The sequence below is a fragment of the Ostrea edulis genome, chromosome 2, assembly GCF_947568905.1.
Source record: "Ostrea edulis chromosome 2, xbOstEdul1.1, whole genome shotgun sequence".
Lineage (NCBI taxonomy): Eukaryota > Metazoa > Mollusca > Bivalvia > Ostreida > Ostreidae > Ostrea > Ostrea edulis.
This window is the reverse complement of record NC_079165.1, coordinates 44962265-44978068: the sequence shown is the minus strand read 5'-3', so window position 1 is coordinate 44978068 and position 15804 is coordinate 44962265. Positions and strand designations below refer to the sequence as shown.

The 15804-nt window shown below is 34.7% G+C and overlaps 2 protein-coding genes across 3 annotated transcripts in view; one reads left to right on the top strand and one right to left on the bottom strand.

Annotated features, from left to right (window-relative positions):
* The window catches only part of LOC125679366 (L-aminoadipate-semialdehyde dehydrogenase-phosphopantetheinyl transferase-like), a 6535-nt gene extending 3725 nt beyond the window's left edge, over nucleotides 1-2810 (top strand). The window contains exon 5 of the mRNA XM_048918548.2: nucleotides 2465-2810. Within this exon, the coding sequence (XP_048774505.2) occupies nucleotides 2465-2632 (168 nt within the window). The 3' untranslated portion in view covers nucleotides 2633-2810. The remainder of the gene's footprint in view (nucleotides 1-2464) is intronic.
* A 5676-nt stretch (nucleotides 2811-8486) lies between these two features.
* LOC125679360 (protein hsr-9-like) overlaps nucleotides 8487-15804 on the bottom strand; it is a 31277-nt gene continuing 23959 nt past the window's right edge. For both annotated transcript variants that reach the window (XM_048918535.2, XM_048918534.2), the window contains 4 exons: nucleotides 14719-14772; nucleotides 14403-14446; nucleotides 10637-13528; nucleotides 8487-10494 (listed from right to left, as the gene is read on the bottom strand). In XM_048918535.2, coding sequence (XP_048774492.1) covers nucleotides 10207-10494; nucleotides 10637-13528; nucleotides 14403-14446; nucleotides 14719-14772 — 3278 coding nt within the window. In that variant the 3' untranslated portion in view covers nucleotides 8487-10206. The remainder of the gene's footprint in view (nucleotides 10495-10636; nucleotides 13529-14402; nucleotides 14447-14718; nucleotides 14773-15804) is intronic.

Here is a 15804-nt window from a genome sequence, read left to right as displayed (position 1 = left end):
GAAAAAACTTACAATTTCTGCATATCTCATATGTCACTCAACTTTCTTACTCATGTTGAGAAAAATCTTTAGTTTCCTCCTTTGCAGTCTTAAAAGTCAGAAAATATTGCTCTTGTCCAAGCTTTCTAAAATTCTTCATATCAAATATTGACAAAGATATTCTATTTATGGTCCAAAAGAAGTATTATCATTTAAATTTAATTTCCTTTCCAATTTTGACGCATATCCTTGCATAATTTGGTGATTACAATATTATTGATGTTGTGCGTACTACAGTCCTAGTTAGAGCCCCGCATTGAGAATGTGAAAGCCCTATAGTAATCACATTGTCCCAATGTCTGTCTATCATCACTTTTGATGTATCTTAAAAAGTTTTCAACATAAGGCTTTCATGTTATAAACATAGGTATTGACCATGAAAGGTATATGTGAGTCTACTCAATGTCAGGAGAAAACGGTGATTTTCTAATCCATATTTATGTTGGATGTGCGCAAGAAAAAAAATATTATTAGAAACATCGTGGAAGAAGAGGATTACATTTACAGTATGTAATCATACTGAATAGTGATTTCATGTTAAACATGAAATTTAACTCCCCTTTCATTGCTCAAAGTGGTTCGCTCTCTGCTGTTTTCTATCTGACTGTCTTTTATTGCTTAATGTGTCCCGCCAACAGCCTGAAGGTCATCCATGCTTTCACATCGCCATGCAATTGTTTACTTTAGATATTCTGCTTGCAATTCTGCTTGCAACATCACGTGATCATGAATATTTCGAAATAAGGCATTCACTATCAGACTTGGAGAATATATGATTAAATAGGAAATTAGCTAGATTACAGCAGACTTTTAATCTCTAACTTCACTATGCTTTCATTGTGACATGATAAGATTGAAAACTTTTTAATATAGATCTTTCATATTTTTTTTTACAAAGGTAAGACTTCTATAGATTTTGTGGTCAAAACTCAAGTTCACAGTAGACTTTTAAAAGAGGTATTATCATCCAAGTTTAATACATTTCAGTGTGAAAAAATATCTTGAAAGGTTTTCAACATACACCTTTCCTATTCTACGGAAAGTTAGTTGTTCACCAAAGAAAAAATTTGGGGGTCTGCCTGTCTGTCTGTCTGTGTCTGCCCATCTGTCTGTCCGTCTGTCTGTTTGTCCATGTCTGCCTGTGTCTGTTTGTCTGTCTCCCTGTCCATGTCTGCATGTCTGTCTGTCCGTGTCTGCCTGTCTGTCTGTTTGTCCGTGTCTGCCTGTGTCTGTTTGTCTGTGTCTCCCTGTCCATGTCTGTCTGTCCGTGTCTGCCTGTCTGTCTGTTTGTCCGTGTCTGCCTGCGTGTCTGTGTCTGTCCGTGTCTGTCTGTTTGTCCGTGTCTGCCTGTCTGTCTGTGTCTGCCCATGTCTGTCTGTTTGTCCGTGTCTGTCTGTCTGTCTGTGTCTGCCTGTCTGTCTGTCCATGTCTGCCCGTCCGTCTCTTTGTCCGTCGTGTTGACAGACATGTTTCATTGCAACTCATCCCGTGGGGATCCGGCTTAGAATAGATCTTCAGTACCCTCTTGCTTGTCGTAAGAGGCGACTAAATGGGGGCGGTCCTTCGGATGAGACCGCAAAAACCGAGGTCCCGTGTCACAGCAGGTGTGGCACGATAAAGATTCCTCCCTGCTCAATGGCCATAAGCGCTGAGCATAGACCTAAATTTTGTAGCCCTTCACCGGCAGTGGTGACATCTCCATATGAGTGAAATATTCTTGAGAGGGACGTAAAACAATAATAAATCAATCAACCAATCATTAAGACTCAATATCTTGAACAATTTTCAACTGAAAGCTTTCATATTTTATACAGAGGTAGTTGATCATCAAAAGTAGACACCTATGATATTTTGATCATGAAATCAAAGGTCGAAGGTCAAGGTTACTGCACAACTTTCCATTAAGTTTACTACACTTAAGAGCTTTTACATTTTATACAAACGTAGTTGATCCTATTGTTGAACATGGAAATAAAGATTTCGGAAAAGAAAATAATCACCCCTCTCTGTCATTACAAACATGTATGTACGTTTCAGATGTTTTTGCCTTTGATATCTTTACAAATTGTAATGATAGACACATCCTACTGAACACACTGCAGCTGTAAGCAATGTAACTACTGGATAAATATACATGTAGTATATTTCAATGGCTGGGAAAGCCAACAGAAATAAAAGTAGATAAACATAAAGTATGAACTGTAACACTTTTCATGAAAAGTATGTCTACAAGGAGCATTGCAGTTCATATCATCATGTATTTTCAAAAATGAAATTCATTTCTTAAATGAACTCTTTGTCATTCATGCTTAACTTCAAACATAAAACACCTGCCATTTGAAAATAATGTGATCGTTTGATACAGAGAGTTTCAGATTTGCAGACATTAAACTATTAACATGCATCTTTTCATAATGCCTTTCAGGACACACCAGACTGTGTGGAAGAGGATAATCCATGTAGTTTTGAAGTTCTAGAGTTAAATGACTTACTTAGAAATGCCAAACCTTCATATGAGCCAGATGAAGGATTCTGGGGAAATTTTGAACCAAAAGAAGAGGCACCTCAGATAGGCAGGGAAATTAGATCTTAGATATTGCTCATAATTTGTAATGTGTATTCAATTCATCAACACTTAGATATTGCTCATAATTTGTAATGTGTATTCAATTCATCAACACTTAGATATTGCTCATAATTTGTAATGTGTATTCAATTCATCAGCAAATTGGTAGAAATATAAATAAAAAATATATGTATTAAGTATGGAACACCATAGCTTTCTTAAGATCAAACTTCTCATTGTATGATGCGATACTGTCATTATATGATGTGATAATGTCATTATATGGTGTGGTACTGTCATTATATGATGTGATACTGTCATTATATGGTGTGATAATGTCATTATATGGTGTGATACTGTCATTATATGGTGCGATAATGTCATTATATGGTGCGATAATGTTTATATGGTGCGATAATGTCATTATATGGTGTGAAAATGTCATTATATGATGTGATACTGTCATTATATGATGTGAGACTGTCCTTATATGATGTGATACTGTCATTATATGATGTGATACTGTCATTATATGATGTGATAATGTCATTATATGTGATACTGTCATTATATTATGTGATAATGTTATTATATGGTGCAATAATGTCATTATATGGTGTGAAAATGTCATTATATGATGTGAGACTGTCATTATATGATGTGAGACTGTCATTATATAATGTGAGACTGTCATTATATGATGTGATACTGTCATTATATGGTGTGGGGATGTCATTATATGATGTGATACTGTCATTATATGATGTGATAATGTCATTATATGATGTGGTGATGTCATTATATGATGTGAGACTGTCATTATATGATGTGAGACTGTCATTATATGATGTGAGACTGTCATTATATGATGTGATAATGTCATTATATGATGTGATACTGTCATTATATGATGTGATAATGTCATTATATGGTGTGATACTGTCATTATATGATGTGAGACTGTCATTATATGATGTGGTGATGTCATTATGATGTGATACTGTCATTATATGATGTGATACTGTCATTATATGATGTGATAATGTCATTATATGGTGTGGTACTGTCATTATATGATGTGATAATGTTATTATATGATGTGATAATGTCATTATATGGTGTGATACTGTCATTATATGATGTGAGACTAGAATGTCATTATATTATGTGATACTGTCATTATATGATGTGATACTGGCATTATATGATGTGATACTGTCATTATATAATGTGATACTGTCATTATATGATGTGGTGATGTCATTATATGATGTGATAATGTCATTATATGATGTGATACTGTCATTATATGATGTGAGACTAGACTGTCATTATATGATGTGATACTGTCATTATATAATGTGATACTGTCATTATATGATGTGATACTGTCATTATATGATGTGATACTGTCATTATATGGTGTGATAATGTTATTACATGATGTTGTACTGTCATTATATGATGTGATACTGTCATTATATGATGTTATAATGTCATTATATGATGTGGTACTGTCATTATATGATGTGGTACTGTCATTATATGATGTGAGACTGTCATTATATAATGTGAGACTGTCATTATATGATGTGATACTGTCATTATATGGTGTGAAAATGTCATTATATGATGTGGTGATGTCATTATATGATGTGAGACTGTCATTATATGATGTGAGACTGTCATTATATGATGTGATAATGTCATTATATAATGTGAGACTGTCATTATATGATGTGATAATGTCATTACATGATGTAGTAATGTTATTACATGATGTTGCAGTATTGTTAAAGGGACTGGTTCACATTATTTGGAAATTTTAATTTTAATTTCGAAGTTTATGCCTGGTTCCCACTGTTGTGTAATCCGTTACAAATGCTACGATTGACCATTCGTAGCTGATATCACGGAAGTTTTCTGGAATTTCGGGCTTTGATACGAGGTGATGCGAGTTAATTCGTTCTTATCAAATTGTTGCACTTTAATACGGAAAGGTCACAATAAATAAATTTCAGGTTTCATGATCTGAACACCGTTCAGATACAATCACACATGTTCTGAACACCGTTCAGATACAATCACACATGTTTTGAACACCGTTCAGATACAATCACACGTGTTCTGAACACCGTTCAGATACAATCACACGTGTTCTGAACACCGTTCAGATACAATCACACGTGTTCTGAACACCGTTCAGATACAATCACACGTGTTCTGAACACCGTTCAGATACAATCACACATGTTCTGATAAGATTGTCCTGATCAAGTTCACAATTGAACCTTGATCTCATAGATCATCACAATCTGGGTTCCCGATTTGGGGACAATCATGTATTTGCAGATACGTTTGTATACGTTAATCAGAAACCGATATGCTGTGTCGCGATAGGATATGATTGTGATCGCGATGTCTTTCACGCTCAGGATCAAAGATGATCACTGTTTGAGCTTCAATTGGACCCCAAAGGGTATTTATACAGCACGACTGACCACTGACTTAATTTTTTGAACATCTAGAAAGTGAACAATACAACCCACAACCACTGAAAATGGCGGAAGTTGAGGTTGTTGACAACGTGGCATTTGCAGCATTACTGTATGCTTATATCATAACTATCGTGACAGATCGTGGGACATTGCAATGCATCGCAACAAAGCATGGTGTCTACCTTGAAAAAGATTGACTGGGATCATCACGATTAGATGAAATATGTTGTGCTTTGTTACAATGCAATATAATCTGATGTGATTATAATGACTGAAAATTAATCGTGTTGATCTTGGTATAAATTTTTGACAGTCAAAAAAATTTCTACAATCAACACAGTTGTCACCACTGATGCCAAGATTAGGTAACATTTGATATGATCACCATAATTATTCCACGAATTTCAATCGTGCCGCAAATCGTGATATTGGGAACGTAGCAAAAACATTAAAAATATAACTCATTTAAAATTGACAATTAAAATTTGGACCTTCTTAATGCAAGGATAAGAGCAATATTTTAGCATTAACACTGTGTTATGTAAACAAGACTCAAGCTTTATGTTTACAGACAAACCAGTAAAATGTTGATTTTGTAATTTAAAGCATCCTAATTTTGCACAAACACAAATTGAACATTTAAATGTATAAATAAAGATTAAGGTTGGTTATTGTTTACAAAGTTTTGAAAATGTATGGTTATATATTCATATTTTAAGGAATGAAAAAGTGAGCATGCAAATTCACATTCTGACAATGCTACACAAAAAATACAATTTCTTTTGCCTTTGTGCTAAACTGTACTATTTTCACCCATGTAACTAGATGGCACTTACTCAAGTCACATGTAATATTGTTTAATTGTTTACAAAATGTTTAAAATATTAAAGCAGAAATATTTGCATTACATATGACTTGAAAACCGGTTTCATACAATTTGCACCCAATAGAATATTTTGGCCAAGATTCTATGTTGAAAGGGGACGTAACTCCCATGAAAATAATCCAAGTAGGAATTTCCTGTGAATATGCACAGGTATTTCCATATTAAATACAAAGTTACATAAAATTCTGTTCAACAGTTTTAGAGGAGTGCCAAATAGTATATTTTGGCCAAACATCTATGTTCAATAGGGGCAACTCCCTAGAAAACATCAAATCAGAATTTCCTATGTATATACACATTTACTCAGTATGTCCATATTAAATACAAAGTTGCATGGAATTCTGTTGAGCAGTTTCAGAGGAGTTGCACTGACAAACTATTTCAGTAGTATATTCAATTTTGGCAAAACTTGCAAATTCAAAATGACCAGATCCTAGAAGAAGAAAAAAAATTTAAATCGGAATTTCCTGATAGTATGCAATTATCTTGACAGTATTTTCTTAGTAACTATAAAGTTGCATGAAATTATGTTGTGTGGTTTCAGAGGAGTGCCAAATAGTATATTTTGGCCAAACTTCTATGTTTGAAAGGGACATATATCTACCCCAAAAAAGTGAAATTAGAATTTCTCGTGAATATGCACATCTACACAATATGTCCACATAAAATACAAAGGTATGTGAAATTCTGTTGAGCAGTTTCAGAGGAGTTGTGCTTACAAACTGTTTCAATAGTATATTCAATTTTGGCCAAATTAACTTACAAGTTAAAAATCAGCATAACTCCCAGAAAGAAAAAATAATCAGAATTTCTTGATAATATGCACATCTACAAAGTATTTTCTTACTAACTACGAAGTTTCATGGAATTCTGTTGAGCAGTTTTCAAGGAATTGCCATAACAAGAACAGGACTGACGGAAGCCAAACTATTGTTACAGGAGTGTCGAATTGAATTGTTGCTCTCTTCAAATGAATTGATGATATCAACAATTGAATTGATGCGAGCTACAATTCATTTGAAGAGAGCAATAATTAAATTAATTCGCGCAATAATTGAATCATTCTTCTCTTCAATATTGTGTTGATGATATCAATAATTGGTATGAACGTATTTCATTGCAATATAATTACAAAGGGATCGGGCACTAGTTCGAAAATCTTAGACTGCCCTCTTCCTATAAAGTCTCTCATAGTATGCATTAAGAATATTAGTACACTAGGAGATATTCATTATTAGACATGGCATCTAACTATGGAGCGCCAAATTAACATAAACTCAAATAATTGAAGATATCTTCAAATTATTTAAAGATAAAATCAATTCAATTATTGCTCTCTTTAATTGAATTGATGCACGCATTAATTCAGTTATTGCTTCCTTCAATTCAATTGATGCACACATCAATTGAATTAATGAGAGCAATAATAGATTTGATGAGCACATTAATTCAATTATTGCTCTCTTCAATTCAATTGATGAGAGTATCAATTTCGTAGAAATATTGCTCGCAATAATTAATTTAGAGCTCCGTATAAATAATTTCATGATCTCATTTAATCAATTGAAGGCATCTTTAATTATTTACAATGCTTTTGTACAAGGAATTAATGCACGCATCAATTCTTTTAAAGAGAGCAACAATTTAATTAAAGAGATCATTAATTCAATGAATTGTGGACATGTTGAATTGAAGATGTCTTTTAATTATATAGTTGCTCTCCTCAAATGAATTAATTAGCTTGACTCGGTTAAAAGACTTCTCAAGATTTATTTCATTCATTTTATGATCTATATAGCCCAATTCCGGGGATTAACCTTGTCACTCAAGGACAAAGAATTTCTTAGTTTTGGTAGTCTCCAACTCATTGTAGTATCTGGTCCATACACTGCCCTGAATATGGAACCCTTGACCAGGAGCAATTTCACTTTTAGTAGGTCTCCTCATGACCAGTTTTTGGTACAAAAATACAAATAATCATTCATTGATTTGATACTCTCATCATTTCAATTGATGTGCGCATCAAAGTGATGGAATAATTGCATGGAAAATTGCATTTGGATATCAGTATGATGTCTTTGATTCAATTGAAGACATCTTTAATTACTTACAGCACTTTCGAAGGAATGAATTTGCGCATCAATTCTTTTAAAGGAAGCAACAATTCAATTAATGATTATATACCGGTATTTGCCCTCTCTAGCGTGCATCCATTCAATTGTTGATATCATCAATTCATTTGAAATAGTTCAAATACTGCATGCATTAATTGAATAGATACGCACATTAATTCAATTATAGTGCAAATCAATCCAGCAGAATAATTGATGCTTTGAACAATTCAATTAAAGCATGCAATTCAGAATTGAAGATTGTTGTAAGCATCAAAGGAATTGATGACATTCTTAATTAATTAAAGGTATCTCAGAATTTAACAATGTTCAAGTTATGACAAAAACAGTAACTCAGGTGTCAAAAAAAATTAAAGGATCTGAAAAATGTTTTCAAAGTTTTAATCGCAGCAAGAAACATTTTTCTTCAAACGTAAATGGATTTGTTTTCTACATGATGGTACACATTTCTGAAAACAAAAATGCAAATTTATAACAGCTGTTTTTTTTAAAAACTTTTATTTAATAAACAAGACTGTGGATGTGTAGAGAAAATATTTCCTAGATTTGGCATTGTTTCTTATACAATCATCACAGATTAGAAACTACAACATTGGGGTTTAACCATTTAATTACAGTTGTTTTGTTATGTAATTTATTGTATAAAACTTTGCAAAGGGTTGTGAACTGGGCTGACTTAAAGACACACAAAAGTGATGTCAAGTATGTAGTTGTTTATTTCATGCTAGCAAAAATCTTTACACATCTGATCAGTGTAAATATGCTCTACATGCAATTCACTTTACAAGCATTATTTACAACCTAAAAGCACAGTTATGACCTGCTATGGGATAGTTTACATGTATATATTTATCATGTATCCTATCGGTCCTTTATAATTTTAAATAAAAGGTCCAAATCCTTCATTCCAAAGGTTCTCTTTAAATGTCATAGTCCCCATGTTAATTCTGGAAAGGACTGGAACTTATCCTTACTGTATATACATGCATGATGAAATCAATGGGAATCTATTGACAAAAAAGAAAAGAAAAAAAGAAGACCCACAATTTCAATTGGTCTTTCCACATTTAAAGGAATCCCGTTTACTGTATCTTCTATCACGAACTGAACAATGAAACAGGGCAGTATACAAGGAACAATACTCCTCAGTATATCAGAATAACAAACAATTAGAATTACTGAAGCATGGGAATGAACTTCTAAGAGGCAAGGATCAGATCCATATTATCCAGAAGACTAGCTTACCAATGAGACAACAGCTAGGCAGGCAACATACAAAAAAATCAAACAAGTCAGAGAAGAACTGATAACAATTATAGAAATGCACCCAATGTCTGTTCCCTGTCAGGCCCATGGATAAGTTGTAGTTTATTTGAATTAAATGTAGTAAAGTACATGTTCAATACATAATGAACATAAAGTAAGTAGTAACTTAGATTTTATTCTGGGTGTTATAATAATCTTGGTAAAAGGAATTCTAATGTTTATGCTTCAATAGTAGCGAGACTCAAATTTACTCTTAAAGTGATTAAGAGATAAACCTCATAAAATAATAAACAATTTCACATTATATAAAAAACAAAAAATCATTTAGAACATCAATGTGATAGTGTAAAATTCTATTTCATTTAGGGTGCCACACATTCATACACTTTAGTCAAATACATAGAAATAACTCAGGTGGAAATCACATTTAAACTAGATACTATAAAGCACTACAAAGAACAAAACAAAAAAAGCATGTATATCATCCTATACAATAATGTTTACTTCAAATTAATGACAAATCTAAATGAATCCAAGCTACAAATGATCATTTCAAGATTGCAGTAAGACTCAAACATGATTATAGTCTCAAACCATTAACATGATATTCGTACAACATCTAGTTTAGTATTATGCACAACAGTTTGTTCTAAGGGTAACATGTATAATTTTCTCACTCCTTCCATGCAATTTTACTGAATATCCTTTCTCTACATTCTACAATGCACAGAATTCTAATTAATACATGTACAAGCTTCATTTCCTCAAAAACATCTCATTCACAGAACTCTCACTGCCAATAAGAAATCATAATTCAGTCTACTGCTGGATCTCCGAGTAAGCCTGCTCCCCTCCTGCAGACTGCACTTCATCTGGCTGCTGCATGATGTACTGGACAGTTCCATCCTGGTCCACTATGGCATGGGTTGCATTCTCACTCCCATCAGCACTCTGAACAATGATGATAGTTTCTTGACCAGAATCACTTTGTAGAGTAGTCAAGGCTTGACCCGCCAAGATCTGAGTTGGATCACTAACCACAGCAGTGTGGTAGTCTCCTTCTGATCCAGCTACTGCCACAAAGGTATGTCCATCTCCAATCTGTCCCTATTCAAGATAACATGTAGAAATGCAATATTTTTTTTCAAACTTGAAATTATTGTATCTATTTTAAAATGTGTATATCTGTAACAAATGCACATCATTTAGGCCATTTAACTAAAAAATATCTCTTTATTTTGTAAATTACCTCAGTTCCTTGCTCTTCCATATCTGATTCATCATCTGGCATGATGTCATCTTCCTCCACTTCTTCAGTAAGCTCAAACTTTCGGATGATGGCTTGTGCTGCCTCACCTGCAGTTACATGAACCCTACCTATGTGCTCCAAAAGCATTTTCTTCCTTTTAAATGTTTCATGGCACATGTCACACTGGTAGGGTGACAGTTTCTTGTGGACCAACTGAATGTGAGACATTAGGTTAGATTTGTTGTTGAAGCATCTTCCACAATCTCCACATTTGTGTGGCTTCTCTCCAGTGTGGATCAACATGTGACGATCCACATGGTATTTCTTAGTGAATCGCTTCTCACACACTGAACAGATGAAGATTTTCTGATTGGGAGACTTCCAGCCCTCATGAACTCTCTTGGTGTGTCCAATTAGGGCTCCTAGTGTCTTAAAAGCAGCTTTACAGGTATTGCAAAGGTATTGCCTGGTATGCAAATGCATTCCTTTCATATGTGTATTTAGATTACCTCTAAATGCAGAAGCATAGTCACAATGAGGACATTTATAGGGCTTCCGTCCAGAGTGGACAGTTCTCATGTGGGAACTCATCCCTGTTTTTAGCACCACCTTTCCACAAATTGGACAAGGAATTTGCATTCTATTCTGCTGATGGAGCTCCATGTGTCTCTTGATGTTCTTGGCTACTTTTCCACATTCTGGGCATTGTTCCCCTTCATCAACATTGCCCTGGACTGAAACTCTCATAATTTTTTCTCTCCACTTGGCATTTCTCATCTCCTCCTCATAATCAGTTTCATCTTTATGTTTCCCTTTGATGTGTTTAACTAACCCTATGAAGGCCTTGTCACAAAATGGACAATTCAGAGCTTCTTCAGTATTCCTGATACCTCTCCTTTTGTTTTCCATCTCTTCAAATAATCCCACATCTTCCTCCCTTTTCCCCCTTCTCTTCTTTGGGGAGTCAAATTCTTCATCAATGCTTGTCTCCATGTCTTGACCAACAGGACCAAACTTCTTTTTCTTCAATCTTGGGTCCGTTTGTGTCAAGACTGATCGTTTTCCTGGAGACTCCTCAATTAACTCAACCTCAACAAAATTGGTTTGAGTGCCTTGAGACACATCCTTTGATGTCCCAGGCTGTGCTGTCATGATATTATCAATGTCAATTTGGTCAAAGTCATATACATCTCCAGATTGCAGGGCAGTTTGTGTGGGCTCTTTCAACAAAGTGTGAGTCTTCGATGATAATCCTGCTTCAGGTTGTTCAAATTTGATTGAAGCAACATTAGGTCCTGTCGAGGCATCTGATGTTGAAGCATCAGTTGTCTGTCCCTTCTGCTTCTTTGCAGGTGTAGGAACATCATCTGTAGAAGATTCTGGAGATTCAGTTTCTTCATCTCCTCTACTACGTTTTTTAGATAGTGTTGCTGTAGCTGTTGGTGTTCTTTTTGGAGTTTTTTCTTCACTGTCTCCTTTCTTTGGTCTTCCTCTTCCTTTTGGGGTCTTTTCATCTCCAAATCTTGAAGGTCTGCCACGTCTTTTTTTGACCTCAACGATCTCTTCTTCTTCTTCTTCCTCCTCCTCCTCCTCATTTTCACTTAGCTCAATAGGAACATCATCAACCTCCATTTTCAAATCCTCATTCTTTTCCATATTTTGATTCTTTTTCCCCCGTCCACGCTTCTTAGCTTCACTGCGAGGAGTTGCTGGTTCCTCTTTTAAGGTTTTTCTTGTTATCTTTGGAGTAATCTCTACATCACTTTCTGTCTGCTTTTTAGGTCGACCTCTTCCTCGTTTTACTGACTTAGACTCTTCAGGTTCTACTTCCTCCTCCTCTTCTTCCACAATTTCTTTTGCCTGCTTTTTGGGTCGTCCTCTTCCCTTTTTTACAGGTTCTTCTTCCTCCTCTTCCTCCTGTACCTTTTTCCTTGGTCTTCCTCTGCCTTTTTTCACAGACTCTTCCTCCTCTGTCTCTCTTTCTTCCTCAATCTCTTCTTCCTCTTCCATCTCTTCCTCCTCCTCTTCCTCTTCAACACGTTTTTTGGGCCTTCCTCTTCCCCGTTTTGTAGATTTGATTTCTGGTGTGCCCTCCTCCACCTCTTCTGCTTGGTTCTTCTTGGGTCTTCCTCTACCTTTAGATGGTGTTACTTTCTCTGTGCTGTCCTCAACAGCTACCTCTTTTAAAGATGACCTACGTCCCTTCTTTTTAGGTTCAGAATCACTCACAGCTGGACTTGCAGTGGGTTTACTTTCTGTGGGTTTACTTTCCTTCGGTGGCCTTCCACGTCCTCTAGGTTTGGATTCTGATATATCTGACACAGATGAATCTTGAACAGATTCTGCAGCTTTTGATTTCCTACCTCTCCCTCTGCTTGACTGCCCTATGTCCTTTGCATCATCCTCAGGAATAGTCTGCTCTTCATCATCAGTCTCTTTATTCAACTTTCCTCTACGTTTGGGGTAAGTTTTCAAAGTTTTCTCACTCTGTTTTTGATTATCCTCTATTAACTCCTCCTCCTCCTCCTGAGGTTCCTCTTCTACCTCCCCTTCTGTTGTTTCAGATATATGAACAGTTTCATTCTCCTCTGCTTCCTCTTCATTCTCTTCTGTCCCCAGCTCTTCATCTACTGCTTCCTCCATTTTATCATCATCAATATCCACACCATCTTCTGGGGACTCCACTTCACCAATGTTCTCACTTTCAGTATTCTGCTCCTGCTGATCTTCTTCATTTTCTTCCATAACTGCTTCACTTTCTCCAGTGTCTCGCTCCATGATGAATTCTTCCAGAGCATCCGGAGTCTCTGGTGCAGTTTCATTTTCCTCCAATACTTCTTGTGTAATTTCACTTTGTTCCACTTCTTCCACCTTTTCAACTTCTTCAGTTTCCTATAAATGAAATACATAGTGTCATTAGCATTTCAACTACGTTAAATTTTCAATATCTCAAGACAATAACCCATCAAAATAGGTAAACTATCAAGATGTCAAAATACATCCACAAAGCTGTGAATATATTGTAAAATTATGCAAAGTTACAGGATATCAAAAATAAAAAATTGTTCAGTAATATTGCATGTTTCCTTTTTTTAGGGGGGGAGGGGGGGATGAACAATTTTTGTTGTTTTGTGGCATGGACATCATCCATCAATTCAAATCCTCAACAAACATGTGAAGAAGAAAGGAACTTTCAGCATAAAATAAATCCAAGATTCCATAAAAATGCAATATCACCCTCATGTCATGCCAGTATTTTTACAACTTCCTGGTCTGATATTGAAAACACAGAGAATATGTGGCCCATTATATGATAAGATTTATAAGTTCTAAATAAATTTCCATTTTTTAAAATACAAAATGCTATGTGCATTACTTCACTTTTCAAGAAGAGCTAACTGCTTCATGAAGTATGCCAATGTGAAGCATTACAGTTCACACCCTCATGTAAATAAAATTCATTTCCTAAATAACACCATCAGGAGCAAAAGAAAATGAGTGTAAATAGCAACTACATTTTACATCTCAGTTCATTGTCTGTTTATTCTAAATCAACCATTTCTTTATCTAAGAAAGTTGCAGTTGATCAATTATCCCTAGAAATTCCTGAATGATGAGATACTACTAAGTATACAGTATTGTCAACAATGACGAGTATCCTATGGGGACATTTTCGTCACCTTCTGTACACTGGCATAAGTAAGTAGAATAATCCAAATGAAAGTCTGCCCTGTCAGGTAATTTAAAGTAATGGTCAAAAGCCTACCTCTTTTTCAACTTCTGGTGTTTGCACAATAGGGACTATATCTCCTGTAATAAATTTTTTTTTAAAAATTAAAGGAATATAAAAAACAAAAAGTGATTGCAAAACTCTGTGAGCGTATTTAATTGTTTTAAAATTGACCTTGACATTATCAATAACAAATGTAATGTACTACTTCTCAAATATAAATACCTCCATGACAAAATTTCACTATCAATGAATTCTTGGTTAGATTCCTCTATCACTTCAGTAAAGTTCATAAAATTGTAAGCCCTATTTAATCATGCAGTGTAATGTAGAAATTTCTTCATACACCTACCACTAGTGTTATGTATAAGGACGTTAGTGCTGACAAGATCTTCAATATCACCAACTGAAAGAATGAAAATAAAGTATATTAAGTATCTTATAGATATAATGACAGTTTTATAGCCCCTGCTATGTGAGTGCATGATAATGGAACAAGATTGTTCGCTCCACCAAAACTAAAAGTAAAACCAACTTTCTTGTCTAAAGGCCAACAGTCATAGGGTCTCAATAAGGTTTGTATACAGGCTGTCCAGCACTCTGACTAAAAATAGGGGTTAATTTTAGGGCTAAAATTAGGAATTATATATCTAAATCAGGACAGTTTTAGACATTTAAATGGTCTTACTTTCACAATTTTGATAATAATGAAACTTACAAAAAATACACTCTGTGCAGGAAGGGCGTCTTACAGCTATTATTGACCATAACCTTAATAGTCGCATCTTTGTCACAAAGTCACAAGCAATAAACAGCTTGACACATGGAGTCACTGGTCAAATTTAGTTTGAATGCATTTTCAAAATTCCTAGAATAGAAATACATTTTTAGAAAATAGGAATTCAATTGACAGGGAAAATTAGGGCTTTTTCAGGATTTCCCCATTAATTTAACATTTTTAAAGGAATTTTAGCAAAATTTAAAAAAAATTAGGATTTTTAAGGAGTTTTAGGGCCGCTGGACAGCCTGTATAATAATATAGACAAAGTTTGAAAGCTGTATGACGAATAGACTGAAACAAATAGATACAATTAGTAGGTCTCACTAAGGACTGCATCTGGACCAAGTTTGAAACTTTATGTCAGACTACCCACTATCTTGTCCAAATGTCAAAATCAATTGGAAGGATACTTTCAATGGGTCTTATTGAGGGTCTTTCTTCTGAATTCATGTATGTTTGAAAATCCTTTCAGAAAAACCGAGATAAATGCAGATTTTTCATATTGGACAGATATACATAGAGAAATGTTGCTTTAATATTCATAGACTGGAACTGATTACCATGCAGTCAGATCAATTTATTGTTATCAAATATTCCAAATTAGCACAATAGTGGAAAAATACATGTACCGGCTGATTATGTACGGGTATATATGGA